This window comes from Penicillium argentinense, assembly GCF_028826775.1.
Source record: "Penicillium argentinense strain IBT 30761 chromosome Unknown utg000005l_segment0_segment0, whole genome shotgun sequence".
NCBI lineage: Eukaryota > Fungi > Ascomycota > Eurotiomycetes > Eurotiales > Aspergillaceae > Penicillium > Penicillium argentinense.
Window position 1 is genome coordinate 5049714 of NW_026622664.1, and position 19535 is coordinate 5069248.

The window sequence follows — 19535 nt, forward strand, 5'->3', positions numbered from 1 at the left end:
CCGTACGCCAAGCCTTTCTATATCGCCTTCTGCCGCGGCTCTGCAAGTCCGCTCACAAATTTAATTCTTTGCAGACTACGATTGTTCAAATTGTTTAAATGGAAAGAATTATAAGAAGGTAGACTTATAACTCGATAATAAAATCGTGTTCTAAATTGAGGTTGCTGGTTTGCAGAGGCAGTTAATGCCCTTCAGACATGGCATCATATGGGAGATCATGTGGCAAATGTTTGCCATTACCAAAATATCCCAGCAATAAGTACGAAAATTATGACTCCTGGAAGAGCACTTGGTCATCTGTTTGATATTGTTACAGTCACTTCCATAGCTTACCCAAAAATGTACCGCAAAGTATCAATTGGTGCGAGTGGAAATCGGACTTGGGCTGATTGAACTTGAATAGGAAGTGCCTTACTACAAGAGTTGGAGCTACATGGTGGAGGAGAAATGGAGAAGGTGCTTGTTGTCAAAGTTGTGAGTTCCTGATGATAATACTCTACGGGCAGAGTAATGTCCCATATCAGAGGATTCGAAGTGTCCGTATTCCTGCGCTACACCAAAGGTGCATTGCTATGTTCAACCGAAAGGGTGATTATCCGTGCTAGATGATGAGCAGCAGAGTATCCCCCATATGGTCCGTACATACAACACTCCCTCGGGGTTTTAAAGTAAAACAAGTCCCACTCTCTGAGAAGAGAGATACCCAGAAAAAGTAAATGTATCCCAAAAAAAAATGCTCCGATAGTGATAATGCAACCAGTTCCCAGTAAAAACAAACAACTCCAAGTAAGAATAAACATTCCCAGTATGAATAAACCGGATCTTAGAATAGAAAGATCTCAGTGAAAATGAAAAGAATCCCGTACAAATACAGTAAGGTAAATATCTCTCAGATTCCCTCAGATATTCCTTGTAAATGAATGCATCACGCTCACTCGGAGATCATGTGAGCACGTAGTGGGCAGGCAGTGCCCTCCTTGTCACGAAGTTCCACGAAGTGGTCGAATCCCTGAAACTTGTACCAGATCTTGAGACGCTTGGGCAAAAGTGGTGCAGGGTCATAGAAGCCCCGGATGTTGAACTTGGTTTGATTGCCAGGGATCACCAGCTGGCTCCGGTCCACGAGGGAAGCAACGGGGATAGTAACATCGGTAACCCGCGGCTCTGTGAATCCGGCCTTTGGCTTCTTGTTCGTGGGAGGATAGTAGCCGTATTCCGCCTTGGCAACCACCAAGCCATCAGGAAGAGCTGCTTCGCGCTCTTGTCGTCGAATGACTCCCTCGGCCATCATCTCAATGGCCTTCTCGCTTTCTTGGCGCTTCTGGGGGATGACGCCCTTGAGTTCTTTGTGGCGACGGGCATTTGCTTCACGGCGTCTCTTTCGGTCACGGGGACGAATGTAGCCAAACTCAAGCGCACAGTAAGATAGCCAGGGAAAGAGAGTCGCCAAACTGGCAGCGCCGTGGTGAGCAATAGGCAGAATGATGACGGGAATCTTGAGCTTCTGAGTAAGTCGGCTCCAGGAAATGGTCAGATTAACATGACCAGCCATGATTCCAGCGCCAATCCCGATTTTGGAATGTTCTCCGACTTGGCGACTACCCTCCACGTTCCAGGCAACACCGCCTCCAAGATTGTACACACATGTCAATTCGATCCGGATTGGGCGCTGCTCGTCAGTCATCGGCATGGGAGAATAGCCTTCATAGTTCCATTGGGCCTTCTCCAAGTCCTTAGTTGAGAAACCTGTGAACACGTTCCGCGAGTAGCTCATGCCAAAGCTGACTGCTTGCGGGGCAGCCGTAATGAAAGTCTGCCATGCTTCCGCGACATCATCATTCTTGGATGCGGGGCTACGAGGCGCATCGGATTCGTGGCTGTTCCCGGCATGTTCTAATCTGGTCGGCGCCTCGGCGTAGGAAATCAGGGCGAGTTGTAAAGAGCTACTTCCGGACGTATAAGCGGCAAGATAGTCCGTCATAGACATCCCGAACATTGATGGGACAGACCGTGTCAGGAACTCGGGCCACTGCCAGGGCCCAGTGTTCCAAGTAACAGCCCCAACCTTTCGGTGGGCAAGTGACCTCGACAATTGTAGCTGAAATGAAGGGGGAGATGCGCCAAGGGATCGGTTGATGGTACTAGTGAGGACCATATGGAACGGCTTGGTGCCAGGAATCGGTGCAAATGTTCGGGTAAGGGTAGTGTTGAGGGCCGGTGCTGGGAAAAGAAGCGCAGATACAGAGACCTCCGAGCTGGTCAGGATCGAGAGAGGGAATCTGTTCCATGCCGGCCGAGTACCGAACAGGCCCACGAAATTGGGTGTCAACGTAGCTCCAAGCTCGAGCTCTCTAGCATTAAAAACCGCCCGGCCAGGCATCTTGAAAGTCAGTAATGAATAGCCTTGTACAGTCACCCCAAGGGTCTGTAAAGTGTTCACCTACCTGAATGACTTGTTGGGAGTTGTCGTCGCCAACTATTGTGACATTTGTAGGCGGGTAAGTGATGTGGCCGTTCAAGCCCATGTCAATCTCAAGCGGCAGAAGATCCTCTTCTTCTTCGTCTGAGTCCTCGGCAGTGTCATCTTGAGTCTGGGCTTCGTCATGTTGCGTCTCTGCTTTCCAATGGTCGAGCAGCGAGAGCAGCGAACACGGAAGGCGCCATTGGGTTCTCATGCCCATTGTGACGATTCTTGGGTTTGGAATGTGAATCTGCACATCATCATCCTCATCTACGGTCATTGCATTCGCAGCATAGATTCCGAGATTGAGAGAGGTCTTCCAACATGAAAAGGTATTCGAATCAGTAAGGGAGCCCTATCACAACACTTTTTGATTGCATCGGCGATGCTCACCTCGCACGACAAATGATCCTCCAGAGCCTGCAGATTACGTTTCTCCATTCTCTTGAGGAACCACCGCCGAAATTGTTCGGGCGACATAGCCTTCACGCCGATTTCGTCACTCTCGGCCTCTCCACCAGGTCCGAAGATACCACTCAGGCCCCATTCTCGCTTGACGGCAGCGGCACCCTCCAGGTCATAGACCGTGCGCTTGTGGGGGTCGCTCAGGACGTCATATGCTACTTTGATCTGGTTGAATGCTCGCTCGGCAGCTTCGCGAAGGTGTGGAGGCTGCTTATCCGGGTGGAAGGTGAGAGTCAGATGGCGATAAGCGGAACGAATTTGGGCTGAGGTCGGGGGAGGTCGGGGGGCGAGGCCCAGGCGGTCGTAGTATTCGGTTTCCTTTGGGGTATCCTCATCTTCGAACGCGTCATTGTTGAGCTCACTGAGTCCACCGACACCTTCCTGGGGCGGGGCCCCGGGGAAGGGGCCGCGACGCCGACCGAAGGAGGAGGGCATCGTGGACTCGCTAGAGAGTCGCGAGTTCTCGACGAATCGGATGACCGTGGGGATGGATGTTGTGACGAAGAATGTGACGAAAAAGGTGGTGCGGAGAGAGGTGGAAGGGTGAAAGGCGAACGGAGAAACTTTGCGCGGCACGAGGGAGAAATATGTAGCTCGTGTGGGGTTCACCCGCGGGAGCCTTCCGGAGGCAGTGGGCCAGTGAATCGCAACGATGAAGTGCCTGAATTAGGGATCCGAGGGCACCTATTACTAAGGTACTTGTTACTACCTAGCTGGCAGTATACACAGTTGCAATTTTATTGGCAGTGACTTGAGAAATAACACAGTGTTGTGTCTTTTCATCGATCTATAGATGGACAAAGCATCCGTATCGGGAACCCGGAGTAAACAATGCCTGAGGCCGAAAAACGGCAGTCCAGTACAAACAAACGGTGCTGTAGTCCTTCAGAGTGAATGGGCATGAACTGGAGGTTTGATGCCTTGGGAAGGTGCTCTCCTACAGTTGTGAGCAGGTGCTAGTGACATAGCTCGCCTTATCCTACTGATAAGAAACCCGCAGCGAAACGTTCGAGAATGCGCGAATCCCTCCCCAAACGCTGGCAGTGGGGTTCATCAACATTAGCATGCCAAATTCGGTCCACCAGGCATCCTGTATACAACTGGCGTCTGCGACGATTGCCAGATTCTACAGTGTATGAGTACGGAAGGATATAGCGGCCAAAGCTCACTTCCAATTTCAGCAGGACTTCATGTCTGAAGTATAGAAATATGTACTTCAATTTCACTGCCCTACATGACAGTCATCAAAACAGTCGCCCAAAAAGTCTTCTGAACGGGTAGCTGAACAGTCATCTGAGCAGTCCCCTACTAGTCCGCTACTAGGGTACTATACTTGCAGGAGCCTATTTGACTATCTGTAATTGCTGTACAGTTCTCAGCGCGTTCTTGTAACCCCGCACGCGCCAAAAGAACACTAACCCAAACCTGCGCAGTCTAGGCAACCACTGCCACCCACCCAGACTAGGGCCAGTAAGGTACGAAAAGATTAGAGTCAGCACAAGACTACCGAAAGCGGAGTATGGTTTTATCGAAGCTACAAATCACTAGTCGGTAGTCCGATGTTCAATAACATACTATGTCGTAACGTGGTAACAGCGATAATGAGACCTCGAAATAAAATTGCCTATCATCTTAGCCCAAGATGGGACCAAAAAGCACATAAAGCGCTGCAGTAAAGCAATTGTTCGAATGGTTGACTGAGTTCAAAGAAGGTCTATCCACGATCTCGTCGAAGATGTGGTCGCAAGTCTCTATACTGCATGTAACCATGCAGGTTTTCAGAAATGACCCGATTTGCCATATAAATACTGTGGCAATGTGGGCGGGGGCTGAATAACCACACTAGCGCTGAGATAGTGGTAAATTTATCACATGTCAGGTTGACACTCTGTACCCTATGTCTTCTTGGATCGGAGACATTGCTGCACAATCACACGTCAGTCTTCGGGGGAAGGATCCATGGCAGACAATTGGAGAGGACGAGCATCACTCACTACGAGCCAATCCATACCCTCAGCAATACCAGAGCCATCCACAGCAGAGCACGCAATAGTTTTCCACTCTCGGCCCCGAAAATCCTCTAATTTCAACGCCGTCGTTATCTCCTCCGGCGTCTTAGCCCCCTCTAGATCCTGTTTGTTGGCGAGCACTAGAAGCGGAGCATCGCGGAGGTCTCGTTTACCCTCGAAATCTAGTAAGCACCGCAGTTCAGAAGCAGCGTCGTCCAGCCGGTCGATCTCGGTGGAATCGACCACAAATATGACCGCGTCAAGGTCGCTAAAGTAGGAGGCCCATGACGGACGCAATTTGTCTCGGCCTCCTAGGTCCTTATGGCAATGGCAAGTGAATCAGTAACAAGAGCACGCCCGGGTTACCTAAAAAAATGGCTCTCTAGTCGAAAATGGAAAGTGATATACCCAAACGACGAGATCCACATCTCTATATGTCACAGACTCCACGTTAAATCCGATTGTGTCCACTGTGTCAACGGGCCCGAGATTCTAGAAATAGCCGATGGTTAGCGTTTAACAAGGAGACTGCCCATGCTCGCTATTACCTTCAGTTGCGAATAGAGGATGGTAGTCTTTCCTGAAAACCACTAAGCATGCAACGCGTGGTGGTCAATATAAAAGCAGGTATGCATCTCCGCGTAAAACGTCGAACGTACAAGTCCCTTCATCAATATTCGATACTCCTTCTTCCGGAACAGCGGGGGAAGTAGATGCGATAGTGAGGCGCCCATGCTAGTGCCGTTGGAAATATAAGAGCGGAGGATTTAAGCCACTATTATTCGTGCAGAGGTTGCAATCGAATAGGTGGTGGGTGGGTAAGCGGTCATTCGGTGGCTCGTCGCTGGAAGTGAGGGGTGGATTGTGTCGGGTGTCAAACCTAAAATGGAAAAGATAAACCTTGGACTTCCTGCCCTCAGGGGTAGATGGTGAAGCAGGCGAAAGGCTCGTACGCAGTCTGACAAAGGAAACTTATATCCGCACAAGTATGACTAGCGTTGGGATGACAAGAAGGCCCGGTGAAATTGCATGCTCAGGATCCAGACTGACCTGTCTACCAATTGTTCCCTTAGGTAAATTTAGGATTTAGGTATAAGATCGCAATGACATCAAATGGCATTAGCCACGAAACACGGACGAATTCATGTGACGTCCACAGTCCGCCAGACCATTCGTCTAGCACCTGGGACAGAGAATATCGCTCCTGACGCCAAGAAAAAGCGGCGCTCCCTGAGCACTAAAACGGAAGAGGAGCGCCATGACCTTGCATCGGATTTCCGCTAAGTACGTTCGATGAACGATATGCAGTCATAATGCGATAATCGATTCTCAGCCGCCATTGCAGTGATGAAGAGTCCACCTGGTATAAATACAAACAGCAAGCACTAAATGGGCTCAAAGTGGGAACAGAAGCTAAGACGTATGCTATAGTACACGGGCAAGGTCGGGGAATCCCTCCCCGAAGGTCGCCAGGTCATGCGAATAAAGTATGCAATCGCAAGCAACCGCTAAAATTGAGATCAAATCCATCACGTCGTAAAGCAGGAACAAGGGAAATCATTCGAGGTGAATCATGAGTTCCACTCTGCTCATATCCGAGCTGGGAAACAAGACCTTCCATGAATCCTGGAAGGTGTGCGTATGCATATGGGTCGCTAATTCTAGGCCATGCAGAGAAGCGAAATACCTCCCATGTTGAGCAAATAAGAATCACAATAGAGAGTTCCTTCACAAGCGAAGATTATGTATAATATGAGAGCAAGCGAAATACCTGCTCAGTGATCTCTCAGGCAAACAATGTTGTGCTCGGAGACACTCTTTTCGTCGACTCTCATGGCGCGAAGAAGGATTTCTCGGGGGGTAGATCCGTAGAACACATCATCCTCGAAGATTCCAGAGGAATTTGGCGCACCTTTATGGATCCTGGTCTCCAGGGCCGGTCCATCTAGTGTAAAGCAGAGCTTGTCTTGCGTTCGAGCGCGATCGTTCAGGTATTCGATCATTGAGCCCAGTCGCTTGTGGATCGCGCTCGCAAGCTCCAGCGAGCTATCCCAGTGGCGACCGAGCATTTGCACCATACCAAAAGCGCCGTTAATGAAGGAGATGCAGTCCGGGAGTTCGGCGACCGGACCAGCCGCGCTTAGTACATCCACCGCAGGCAGAATGACATAGCCCAGGAATGGGCTCAACAGGACTGGTCGACGAGGTAGGTCCGGGCTGGCCCGCATGGACTCGAGCTCGTTCGCCAATTCGAGGACAGTGGCAGCGATCCGCAATGTCTCTGCGGCGTGGTATCGAGCTCGATGGATGTACTCGGCCAACATCTCGGGCCGAAGGCTCTGGTAGCGCACATTTCTGTAGAGCTTGGTTAAAGTGGCGTGGTAAAACATGTGTATCGAAATGAAGTTGTCTAATTTCTTTGCCTGGCTGGCCCGTTCGAGGTTACCAGCAGTATAGACAAGATATTCAGGTAGTCGCTTCAACCAATCGTCGGTTTGGTGAATGATGTTGGTGTGGAAGTCTTCTGCGAGACGAGCATAGCTGTCGGACGGGGTATGTGACAGGCGGAAAATGTGATGAGAAACGTCGCCCCAAATTGACAATATCTGAACCAGATATGCCATGGTGCTGAGAGCCGATTGTTCATCCTCCGCCGAAAGAGTTGCTTGGTTCAGAATGGATTGGAAAAAGGGTGCCGTTACGTATTGTTGTGCTTCGTAGGTTTCCTCGCGGCATGGTAGACGGATCAAGGCTGATTCGGAGGAGATGGATGTTGACGATGAGAGGAAGAAACTAGAGACTCGCTGTGAATTTGTTAGCTTGTGTTTCTTCTGGCATTGTTCTCTAGGGGCTATTCTCACGTCTAGAGTAAATGCCACCCAGAAGGTACGACGACGGCATTCCATCAATGCCTGCGGATGTAAACCAAAGTCACACGCATGATTCGGGTCGATAACAACACCACCAGACTCCATATTATACCGAAGGCCAGAAACTGCACGTCCTGCAGCGCCAACCGAGTCCCAGGAGCCAACCAAGGATCCAGCGGCGTAGTACAGCAGACTCATGATGAGGTGGCTCTGAGCGAGCTGCAGAGACAAGACGTGTTGACGTCTCTGGATGGCAAAACGGGCAATCTGGTAATTTTGTCTCAAGGCGGCAATCCTATCAGGTCGCTCTGAGAAAATCGCTCCTAGTGCTATCATGGCGTACAGAAGCATTTTGTCCTCAGCAGACTTGGTATGACAAGACCTCAACCATAGAATGAAACGAGTATGGGGAAAGATATGGTATAGGTTGTCGTTCACATTCGAGAAGAAGGACTCCACATAATGCAGCGTCATCTCCGGGTGGCTCTCGTAAGGGTCGATGTTCCAGGAGCTGGCAAGCGGATCACTCGGGTTCATGTCCTGCAAGTCTGCCAAAATCTCCGAGTATTGCTGACGCCGGTACGACTCGATTTGCTCTGCTTGTCTGGCAGCGAGGTCGCCTTCGGAGTAGTGACGGAATCGTGCTCGGTATGCTCGGTCTGCGTCGGTTTCGTAGGTGCCATCGTTGACAGAGGGGGTCAGCATGGCACCCTCGGATGTAGGCGAAGGTCCACTGGTGCCTGGTAGGGAGGTAGCGCTGTCCGAAGCCCTTCCCATGCTATAGATCGACGAAGATACTTCCGAGTAACCCTGTGGGCCGGGAGACTGGCCTTCGCCTCCGTCAGTTCGACCAGACATCCCAGCTGACAGAGAACCTCTAAAGGAGCGGATCCCACGAGGAGCACTCTCAAACCTGCATTCGCGTTTGGACTTTTGACATTGGTCACATTTTGGCAGATTTGGTTGACACTTGATCTTCTTCTCGCGACACGTCAAGCAGGCCTGGGCAAGGCGTTTCCTCGGTTTGCCTGCTTTTGTGACGCCCCAGTTGGCATTGACCGGCACTCCCTCGATCACTTTTGGCAGCTCTGTTCCGTCCGCGTAGATATAGCAGATCCCCTTGCCCTCCACATATCGCTCGTCGACCACAGTCTGCAAGCGGGTGTTGCCTTGTGGCCGACTCGCGCTCTCGGGCGAAGAAAGGTCTCCGGCGGGAGCTGGCTCGTGCTGGAAAACCGCTCCATGCAAAGGTAGCTGCCTGTGTTGCAGACTCGCGGATAAAGGGTCGCTCCGTGTGGCATGGTGGCTCATCTCCCTGGGACTGCCCATGGCGACGTGAGAGAGTGGTGGTAGACTCGGAGTCTGCGGCTGCGGGAGAGACTCCGAACGGCTGAGGACTCTGTCCTGTCCACCAACTGGGGAAACCTGCGAGATGGCGCTGGGTTCATGTTGCCGGAAAGGATATGTATGTTCGCGATGGTCAATATGGGGTGGAGGGGCCCCGTATGGAGGATGGTAGGCTGGGGGTGAAGTTGGGCCCGTGACAGGTGTTAATAGAGACCTCACAGACGGAAGTTGCTGCGAAGGAGTCTCTGTCGTTGGAGGAGCTCTCGCTTGTTCCGGGGTATTTCCTGGCTGGCGCTGGCGTAAGAATGGATCCGATCCAAATTGCAAATTGGCCGGCCGTGGAGGTGGAAGCTGGTAAGGGTTGTTGTCCCCGGGTTCTGACTGATTAGCTCCATGCTCCGGGGGCTGCTCCGACGGTGGACCATCTGTGGCGGGTAACATACGACCGAATGGTCCAACATAGTAGCCAGACATGGCCGGTGTGTGGATCGAGGGTAAACGGACGATAGATTCGACACTGGGCACCCATCTACATGGCACTCCCACGCAGGATGGACAGCACTAGGCTGTTTATTACTCAATGGGTCTCGACCTTCCAGCTGGCGTTCTGCAGGGAGAAGATCCAGACAGTCTAGAGGGTTGAATTCGACGGTTGAAGGATTTCGTCGCGATTGTCTTGTTTCCTTCTGTTGGGCTCGGTGGATCGAGGTCTCGACACTCGTGCCGTGAGGAAGACAATGAAGATGAAAAAGGACTAATGCACACGAATGCGATTAGCAATGAGACTCGATCCCACTGGCCACTGCCAGTGATGAGGTCGAGATGGAATCTCACTCACAAAGTCCACTTTCTGCCGGTAGAAGGCAGGAGTAGTTGCGAGATTAGATCGTGAATTAGGAGTCAAATCGAGATAATGATCGCGAATCCGCCGAATTTATCGGGCAGTAACTTTTCTGAAGACAACGAGGAACTCCAATGGCGCCGAGAATTGGCGTCCAAATAGGTTCGAAATGTCCGTGGCCAAATGGATCGAGTTCTCGACACCTTCAGCACGCGGTTGGCGGCCCGTTGCCGGAATCGTCGGTGGAAATGAATCGAAAGGAAATAGAGACGGGTTCAAAAGACCAACATGTCGCAAACAGTCCTGGCAGTCACAGTCGTGGGTGCATGTTCAGCATACCAGGGTGGCTGCAGGATCCCAGTGAGTTGCATACGCTTCCAAGAGCCGGCGTGTCCCAGGATGGCGTCGAGGATGGAGACCAGCGAGTCGCAAACATTCAGCAACCCTCCCGAGAAGGTCGCGGACGTCGGGCCGAATAATTCAGGGCGACAAGGCGTGGTGCACCTGGAATCCGTCCACGGTAGTCTTTCCAAGTTGCCAGATCAAACACTCCAACTGCAGGCAATCGCACTCGCTCCGACGAATCCCTCAGGTCGTCGAGGAAAGAACAACGAATGACGATGGCGACAACAATAGCAACTGCCCTCACCTGCACACACCGAGATATTCACGCTCTCCAAACACCGAGTGGAAGGCGCGAGCACTAAAATAGACGATAACGCCGACGATAATGAGGTCGGGACGATCGATCTAGCGAGCCGATGGTGGCACACGGCTTGACTATACAGGGAATAGGTGGCCTGGTCGCAACCACTGGTTGGATTGCAAGGGATCCTGGGAAAATAGCTAAAGAGTAGCGTCCCCGCGGCAAATGCAATACACTCAAGGAAAAGCGATGGCGGTTTGCCCCGCGAGTAGCGACGTTTGACCGGTGGGCGGTTCACTCCCTGGTGGATGCGAGCTGGATCCCCCCCTGCAACGGAAAATAGAAATAAAACCACTGGGGCGATACCGAATCCGTACTAGTCGAGAGGGGCCGATGAGAAGTAAAAATAAAATAAATAAAAAGAAGAAAAAAATAAAAATGGAAAAAAAGGGACCCAACAGGACCCAACGGATAGAGGGCAAAAGGGGAAGAGAGAAGTGGAAGAGGGGCTCCAGCCTCGACTTCAGGGAAGCAGCGTCGAGGAGTATGTAATCGCGAGTACAAGAAGTAATGTACCCTTAACGGCCACGGGTCCAATTGTACTGCTAAGAGAGGGTACGGTGGTACGCTGATTACACCAAAAGTACTCGAGGCCGTTAATTTAGCTACCTACGACCCATGACAACCATACAACCATACGATCGACGCAGTGGGATCGATCTATACTCTTCTGGGTGCGCCCCGTCCGAGTAAAATCTCACAGGTTCAACCCAAGACACATGGAAAATTCAGGATGAGACATGGCCCCCCCCGCCGTATTTGCCCAGCTCCCGTTTAGCCCTGGGTCGCACCTGCACGCGGCTCCTAACGACGCCACCGGGCTCCCAAGGCCTCGCAGGGTCTCGCAGCAGCTGGCAGTAGTGTAGCTGGGGAGCCAGGCCCGGTGGCCAGGATTGGTCTCTCCGAGGCGGTTCGGGTCATCGAAAAATTGAGGTCATGATCATCTTGCGCTTGCCTGGTGGAGTAACCGGTCCAATCTGATCAACCATTCGGCATTTCGATCCTGTTAAGGAGCTGGACCCAGGAGGATTTGTCCCCTTCCCCCTCCCCAAGTACAAGTACGGCGTACATTACATACATAAAGTATGGGGGGTTCCAGGTTCCTCCCGCGCAGGGCCGTCCCTTGAGACCGGCACTTGCGACGCACTGCCGTTGAGGAACAACGGAGTCGTCCGAATTTTATTCCACTGTAATTCCATATTGTCTGGCCTTGCTAGCAGTTCCTCCGTTCGCCATGCTCCATACGACATGCAGTCCAGCACACTCGCCGATGGCTCGCTGGGTCCTCGGTTTATCCGAGGGACACATGGGAGCTCCATTCCCTGTGGCTTTATATTAATCACGACTCCCCCATCCGGCATCCAGCATGCAGGCGTATTGAGCGTATCGTGAGCGGCGGGTTGGAAATGCCTCGGTGACATCTCGGAGACTCCTGATCGGCTGTTGCGTCTGCCTCTCATGGTAGAGACCGGCCAAGTCTTTCCACCTTGGCTCTACATTTTTTTGCCTTAGTCGTAGTCAGAGTTCACGGACTTCGGCGTACCGGTACCTGCCCTCAGATGTGCCGCGCTCGTGGAGTCCTCCTCGATTCTGCTTCATGACCAGTCTCATATTGAGGGAGCTGCAGCTCGAGCATGCGCCCAATGATGGCACGAGGGCGTTCGGGATCTGGAGACCATCCTTGCCCGGCGAAGCATTGTCCATAGTCTTGTTTTTCTTTGTCTTGACTTTGTTGATTTCTGGGTGGTCACGCCGATGTGTATGCCATATAACATACCCTAAGGTATGCACAATGGATGTAGTACATAGCCATTGTACCTTACCCTAGGGTAGGTCTAGGGTAGGTATCCTCAGGTATCTTCCCCATGTCGGTAATCAGAATACCTCCGGAAGCGCCAAACCGTTGGCTGAAGAAACGCGCCCCCTTCCCCCCACTCGCAACAGAGAGCTTGTCTTGGTGGCCCGGAATGCTGGCCGCGAATAGCCTGCAGTGGAGACTGGTGGTGCCCTCGGCCGGTGGCGCGGGCGACCTGATGCCTAGTCGGGCAAATCCTCCTGGCTCCGTTGGTACCGCAGGGCTTATCGTTCTTTTCGCGAAGATCGCTGGATCGAATGCGCGCAGGTGGACTGGGTGGGTTCCGATGGGTTCCAATTTTTGCGCAGGACCCTCGATTGGTGGAGGGAGTGGCAGCGTAAGAAAAATGGTTTCCTCGCTGCACCAACTCAGACTTACTGCATGGAGAGCCAAAGCCGAGACTGTTCGGGCACTGATTATTTGGGCTGGGTGGGTTGGTTTTGCTTTTTCTGATTTCAATTTTTTCGTTTGGACGTTGATTGTGCCTGGGTTTTCCGTATTGCCTGTGTTCCTCATGTGTTTCTACTGTACCTTAGGGTAGTGTGTCGCAGTATGTAGGAGTGTTAGTAGGGCGGTGCTCGGAGCAGAATGCCTAGGCCGGCATGTGCAGATTCTGCTATCTCCACGATCAACAGGACAAGATCAGACACGGCCAAGACACCACAAAGTATAAACTCGATTTAAGAATTTACCAGTTCCTCTGTTCGTTTCGAATCCGGACTCCGTCGTGGTCCCTCCCCCGCCTCCATCGTGTCTCTGCTCCTGCTCTGCTCTAGCCCTCTACTCGAGGACAGCCTAGGGTAGAAACAGCATCCACGATCCCATGTCGACAGGGAACCCTGGTTTCGCCGACGACACGCCGTCCAATGGGCCCGCCAGGGCGCTGTGCTCCACTGTGCCCACTTGACTTCTTACTCCAACGGCGATACACTCCGGAGTTGACCACGTATGGTGTCTCAAAAGCATGGCGATCCGATCTGCAAGCCGTCATCCACGATCGCCGCCATTTCGTCTCAGCCCCTGGTCCAGGAATCTGCCAGCGGAGAACCCATTGAAAAAAAAAAAATTCCACACTTAAAAAATCACTAAACAAGTTTAGTCTCTCCTCGAATCCCACCCGCTTGCAGTGCAGTGGAGAGTGGGAAATCCGAGGTATCTGGCATTACACCAGTGTTGAAACACGGATGATCCCGGTCATCGGGCCTTGATGTGTCGCTAGAGCCCGCTTAGAACGATGCGATCCGCGACTCCAACCGGCATTTCTGATGGGCCTCCATCTGGCATTCCCACCCGAGAACTCGCAAGCCTCGCTCACCAGGGTTAGGGTATGATCACGCCATTGGCCAATTGGTCCTCGGACCCAATTTTGCTCCGAGCAAATACCGATTGCGACGTTGCGGAGTACAAATCCGAGGTCTCATTGCCGAGTGGGCATGGGAGAACAAACGAGAGCACAAGGGACGGGTGTGTCAATGCTGTATGTGCTGTGCGCGAGGCTGCCTCAGTGCACTTCAATTCCAATCGCCGTTTGGCAATCTACACAGAAGTGCATGATTGCAATCTATCCACCGCGCTACTGTCCCCTGATACTAGTACGAGGTATGTAACGCCGCAGCGCCCGGTTGCACTCCTTTCGGGTAATTAGATTTGCTAGCCTCACAGGCATCGAAAGCCTTCTCATATGTGCCCGGCAAATGGAGGATGTGATACAGCGAAACGGGCCACGCCGTGTCTGCAGTGCTAAGAGTTTAGGGCCATGCGGCAATATAATCTGAATGGAGCTGCAAGTGGAGCAACTGCTGTTGATTACATACTGGTTTCTGCGAAACAGAAAAACCTACACATTTTATTGTTCTTACAGACATACAATCATTGTGATGATGGTTGCACGTTCCTGGCCACCGTGGCACGGCTATCATATGTGCTACGACTCTGCTACTGCATGCCGGGTCGACAATCTTCGGATGTTTTGCATCGTGCGTCCTGTATGCTGGGTACTAATGTACCTAAGAACTAGTCGTCGCGCCGGCTGGGCTGCCGATAGCATGCCTTGTTTTTCTCCCCCTGAACCGATTTGTGTTGGGTGAGACATGCTCACCGCGGTCCGGCAAGTCTATACTTAGTGACAGCTACGTCGGGGAATTGGATCTACGAGTTGAGCTCCGTGACCTAACGGGTGGAATCCATTTCCACGCATCCACCTGGTTTAAATTGGTTTTTTTTTGTCTCTCGTACGGGGCCTGGTACCTACTCAATAGTCAGGAGAGTAGTACCAACTGCCACCGTGCATCCGGCTCTTGCAGGGTGCAGGTAATATTGGATCTGCCCTCTGGGACCGTGTTGGCCTCTGGACTCGCTAGATCGGTTGATCGTACCGGAGCCCGGTGCTCGTGCCAGCTGTTCCTGTCGCGTCCGACCGCAATCATGCTTACCCAAGAGCGCAACCCGCGCAGCACCGTCCTGGGCATCGGAGAGTTTTCATGCTCCGTCGCTGGTGCAAAGCTGGGTCCTGGATTGGCAGCGCTATCACCAGGAAAGGATCTCGGTTAGTGCTGGGGAGAATCCAGGTTGCATCTGGCCGTTCGGCTCCCGTACATTTTAACTCATGGTGGATTCGCTAGTGGAGGCCCGCTGCAACTCTGCGGCTCGAAGCTTCATGGGAGGAAAATTCTATTCCAGTGCAGCTATTCATACATAGTAGCCTAGTACCCTAGGGTATATACTATTTACTAACACACTTTTCATCAAAGTACATACGATTGAATTAAACCTCGGAACTCCAGGCCAGCCGCCATGAAATGGCTCCCAATGCATTTGCCTAGTCTCTAGCGTCTCCATGCGGGCGCAACACGATGATATCTGGTGCCATGGCGCATCACGCGAACCCAATGCGTTCCCCTGGACTCAACGGTTCAATAGAGTTCATCCTTCCGAGTCTCGCCTGGATGCGATACCTACCCTAAGGTATCCTATTTACATACCACACACTACTAGTAAGAACTTGCACGGCAAGTCCGCACCGCCGGGACTGACGCACATCATCCCCACTCAGTTCTACCACCCCGTTCGGTGCGTGCGACTATCAGCCGCGGACCCTGACGGTCGCCTTGGCGCGTCGCACGTGCGTTGATCTTCGTCTCTCCCGGACTTCGCTTCAATGCCATCGTCATCTGTCGTCCCAATCCCGACCCTCGCCCGCGTCTGTGCGGTCGATTGGCGATGCTCGATTGGCGACGCCCCTCTTCAGATTCTTCAGCAGCTCGAGCGGGGGGCACGTCCTGCGATATCCACCTACCCGTACCATGAGGTTCCATAAGGTCATGCGCTTGCTGGGATGCCTGCGATGTCTGCGATGCCTGGTGCCCGGCGCCTGCCGATGAAACTTAATTAGATTGAGCTTCTAGAAGGCCTTCTGACATGTGAACTACAACCTCCCACGTCGCTTGCGGTGCAGCGAGGCCAAGATAGGACAGGGTACCTACGGAGACCGGCGTACCGAGTCCCTCCTGCATGCAATTACTACATCCATGAGTGCGCTCCTCCGGAGTACCGCGATGGTAGGAAGGACCTCCCTAGCTGATCCCTTTCTCCGCGTTTCACCTTAAGTGCCGTCCCAACGAGCCCCTGGACAACCTCAGAATGTTAATTATGATCGCCCTGAGGAACGGGGATCATCCTAGTGACAGCTCGTCCGTTGTGAGCGTGCTGGCCCTGCTAACATCGTAAGGTCCGGTTCAGGGCGACGCTACCGGAGCTCGGTTTCTTCTTTAGTGCCGGGCGCGGTTTCACCTTGATCTCTAGAGCACTGCCACAATCGAATCCATTGCTTGTCTTTTTTTCAACGGTTGCTATACACAATAAATATCTATCAGGACAGATTTTGCTATGCCTAGGCAAGGATTCGGCATTGTGAAACATGTGATCGACCCGCGCCGGCGCCGAATGAAAGACTAGCTGTCAGAAGTCGACAACTGGCATGAACACATGGCTTAATTTGATCGTGTGATAATGGCCGCAGGTGACGACTTGTGCATTTCGGAGATATACCAGTTTGCTGAGATCTGCGGAGCTGAAGTCGGCAGTATTTGCAAGCGTCAAAGTCAGCTTTGGAGTTGGTCCAGTATAGCTCTATAGCGTCAAAGCACTCCGCATTACATCTTATAGTGAGGAAATTTCGTATTTATCTCCATTGACACTCCTGTCATGTTGATAGACCGCACTTTCAAATAACAAGTCATTCAATTGGCATGGGCGTGGTTACAAATGGTGCTTTTTGGTGAGTTCTCGAAGGGAAATATATCCTGACTGCTGTGTGGTGGAAAATTTAACCTGGGAAGGAAAATTGACTTAGCACCACTCAGTGTTGCGAGAAAAATTAGTGTATTAGTGTATTAGACAGGAAAAATCACTAGCCATATCGGAAACCCAAGACTCTTGTATCTTATTCGCAAGAGAATGGAAAATTGATGTTCATTGTACGTCTCATGCTCAAGTTTAATAAAAAACCTCGGAAGTGGTGACCAAGAATTGAACGTGTAGCTTCTTTGCAGTGTGGATGTAATAGTCAAACCCAAAGCTCAGACAGCGCAGCAGCTCAAATCAATAAATAACACTTGCGTAAATATAAATACTTGAAGGCTCTGAATACTACAGTGGCGTATTGCAACAAGATAGCAGATCCAATAGCAATTACTACGACACGGACTCACCGTTGAGAATTCTACAAGGAATATTGTGAGAGAATAAACCGATCATATTATACTCCGAGACACTTGGGTATTGCAAAAAAGGCATTGATTCATTTTTGCTCTGAGACTACCATTTTTCATCCATTCAACATAACCGAAGAAAAGCACATGCGAGCACACGCTCACTCCTCAGACAGAACCTTGTTGAAGGCATCACCGGCACGGGTGGGCTTGCCACCGTCAACCTTCTGCTGGCCGAGCTTCTGCTTGGAGTAGGCAGCGGCGTAGGGGTTGAGACGGAGCATGACCTGCTTGTTGCGGAGAGGGTTCTTCTTCTGGACAACACCACGCTTGGTGCGGGCCTCGCCCTTGGGAGCACGGAGGACGGACTGGATTTCAGAAGAGTTGATGAGGCGGGCCAGGTCGGCGTTGGCAACGTTGTTGGAGGGCAGGAGGAAGTCCTTCTTGAGAGCCGAGGGGGTGGTGGTGGTACCGTAGACCTGGTCGAGGGCCTCGAAGGCGGAGGAGGTCCAGACGATGAAGCGACCGACGTGGCCACCGGGGGCGAGCTGAAGGAGGTTCAGGGCGAAGACGGAGGAGGTCTCAACACCGGGGACGTTGCGGAAGGCCTTGACGAGCTCCTTGCCGTCGGTCTCGGGGTTGTAGACAACCAGAGGACCGCGGCGCTGGCGGAAGCGGCGGTTACGGAGCTTACCCTTACCAGCGCGCATCTTCTTGGACTTCTGGACCTTGACGAGGTCGTCACCGGCACCGAGGGCCTGGAGGAGGGCAATGGCGGCCTTGGTCTTGGTCAGGGCACCACCGAAGGTCTTGGACTCGACAACGAGGGGAACCTCGGGGACCTTGGCGACGCGGTGGCCGCGGGCGAACAGAAGGGCGGGGACGGAAGAAGCAGCCAGAGCAGAGGCGGTAGCGAAGCGCTTCTGGTTCAGGTTGATCTTCTGGTGCCACTTGCGCCAGACCTTGGTGGGAGCGAACATACGACCGGAACGGCACTGGTTACCGAAGGCAGCCTGACCGGCACGGTGAGTACCACCACCAGAGACACGGGGGATACGGGCGACAGCGCGACCTGTAGGATGACAAGACGTCTCGTTAGTACTCTGTTTTGCCAATTGTCGCTTTTCCCCATGCCGAAAGAATCTTTCTCCCCGAAAGAAGATGTCCGATCTTGAAACGATTCCATCCCATCTTGAAAATTTTCAGATAATCCACGTACCGGTACCCCAGGACTCAGCAGAGGTCTGCTCGCCAGCCTTCTCGCTCACGGCGTAAGGCTGACGCTTGTTCTTGGCCATGCCGACGTGCACCTGCCTGTAAAAAAAGATATCCGTCAGCATTTCCATCTCTCCCAGAATTATCTTCGAATTTTCGGGTTGGCGTACTGGACAACGTCCGAGCGGATGGGCGCAGAGAAGACGGCGGGCAGGGGCTGGGAGGCCCCAGAGGCCTTGCCCTCAGCCGTGGCGATAGAGACGGTCGGACGAGACGCCATTGTTGTCGGTCGATGTCGATGGTGAGGTTGAAGACCAACGTGATTCCCAGTTGGGGCTCACCTGTGGATTTTTTCGCTTACTGAGCTGCGGGTCGTGGGTGCGGGAAGCCCTAAACCCTCGTTCCTATATCGGGACTAGCGTGGGACTAATGCCAGCACGGACCCGATTATGTCAGACAGCTTCCCCACGTCTTTCTGCCTTGGTGCCTGTTCCAACAAGACGCACTGCAGCAGAACTACTTCTTGCGCTGATCTCCGCGCTCTTATTTTTGAACATCCTTGCGACCCAATGCTGCACTCGAGATGCTTAGCGTTAAGACGTTTGATCTCAGAGTGCAAATGCCTTCCATCGCGTCTCAATGCCGTCTATATAGCGCAGGCTTCGGACATTCGCGATTTAAGCGCCGACGTCCGCCCAGGAACAGCAATCACATACGAACCTATTTCGGTTCAGCCTGACCTGCATGTCTCCTTAATCTGCGGATAAGGAAGACAGAAAGACCCCATATGACTGGTGGATGATATGTATCCAGCAATTATAAGCGCCTTGGACTCCTCGTCGTCCAGTCCGTCGTTTCAGCTACCTGTTTAGCTGCATATGGAGTCTTGGAGAGGGGCCGGCGGTTAACATGCAGATAAACTAAAAAGCCGCCTCGGCGTCTATTCAAATCCCAGATTTAAAATATAGCTGGCGTCGCCCCTTAATGGTTCGAAATACTACAATCCTTCCCCGATATCATCCACTCACTAAATCGGCCTCCGCAGGCCAATCCTATA

The 19535-nt window shown here is 52.3% G+C and overlaps 6 protein-coding genes across 6 annotated transcripts; 1 reads left to right on the top strand and 5 right to left on the bottom strand.

The window, feature by feature from the left end:
- Positions 1 to 931: 931 nt before the first annotated feature.
- Positions 932 to 3361, bottom strand: N7532_006689 (J domain-containing protein; the record flags this gene model as incomplete). Its single annotated transcript, XM_056619183.1, has 3 exons — positions 932 to 2380; positions 2445 to 2777; positions 2855 to 3361. The coding sequence occupies 3 exons, from the start codon at positions 3359 to 3361 to the stop codon at positions 932 to 934; spliced, it is 2289 nt and encodes a 762-aa protein (XP_056475342.1).
- A 1559-nt stretch (positions 3362 to 4920) lies between these two features.
- N7532_006690 (ADP-ribosylation factor family protein) lies at positions 4921 to 5669 on the bottom strand (the record flags this gene model as incomplete). The annotated part of the gene is made up of 4 exons (XM_056619184.1): positions 4921 to 5253; positions 5344 to 5427; positions 5484 to 5525; positions 5595 to 5669. Coding segments are annotated over 4 exons (534 nt in total), but the record flags the coding sequence as incomplete, so codon positions are not given.
- A 1041-nt stretch (positions 5670 to 6710) lies between these two features.
- Positions 6711 to 9626, bottom strand: N7532_006691 (Zn(II)2Cys6 transcription factor; the record flags this gene model as incomplete). Its single annotated transcript, XM_056619185.1, has 1 exon — positions 6711 to 9626. The coding sequence occupies one exon, from the start codon at positions 9624 to 9626 to the stop codon at positions 6711 to 6713; it is 2916 nt and encodes a 971-aa protein (XP_056475344.1).
- A 766-nt stretch (positions 9627 to 10392) lies between these two features.
- N7532_006692 (uncharacterized protein) lies at positions 10393 to 10611 on the top strand (the record flags this gene model as incomplete). The annotated part of the gene is made up of 1 exon (XM_056619186.1): positions 10393 to 10611. One exon carries the CDS (start codon positions 10393 to 10395, stop codon positions 10609 to 10611), a length of 219 nt encoding a protein of 72 aa, XP_056475345.1.
- Positions 10612 to 12217: 1606 nt separating this feature from the next.
- N7532_006693 (uncharacterized protein) lies at positions 12218 to 12512 on the bottom strand (the record flags this gene model as incomplete). Its single annotated transcript, XM_056619187.1, has 2 exons — positions 12218 to 12421; positions 12477 to 12512. The coding sequence occupies 2 exons, from the start codon at positions 12510 to 12512 to the stop codon at positions 12218 to 12220; spliced, it is 240 nt and encodes a 79-aa protein (XP_056475346.1).
- A 4912-nt stretch (positions 12513 to 17424) lies between these two features.
- N7532_006694 (60S ribosomal protein uL4) lies at positions 17425 to 18758 on the bottom strand (the record flags this gene model as incomplete). Its single annotated transcript, XM_056619188.1, has 3 exons — positions 17425 to 18335; positions 18483 to 18577; positions 18649 to 18758. 3 exons carry the CDS (start codon positions 18756 to 18758, stop codon positions 17425 to 17427), a joined length of 1116 nt encoding a protein of 371 aa, XP_056475347.1.
- Between the last annotated feature and the right edge of the window lie 777 nt (positions 18759 to 19535).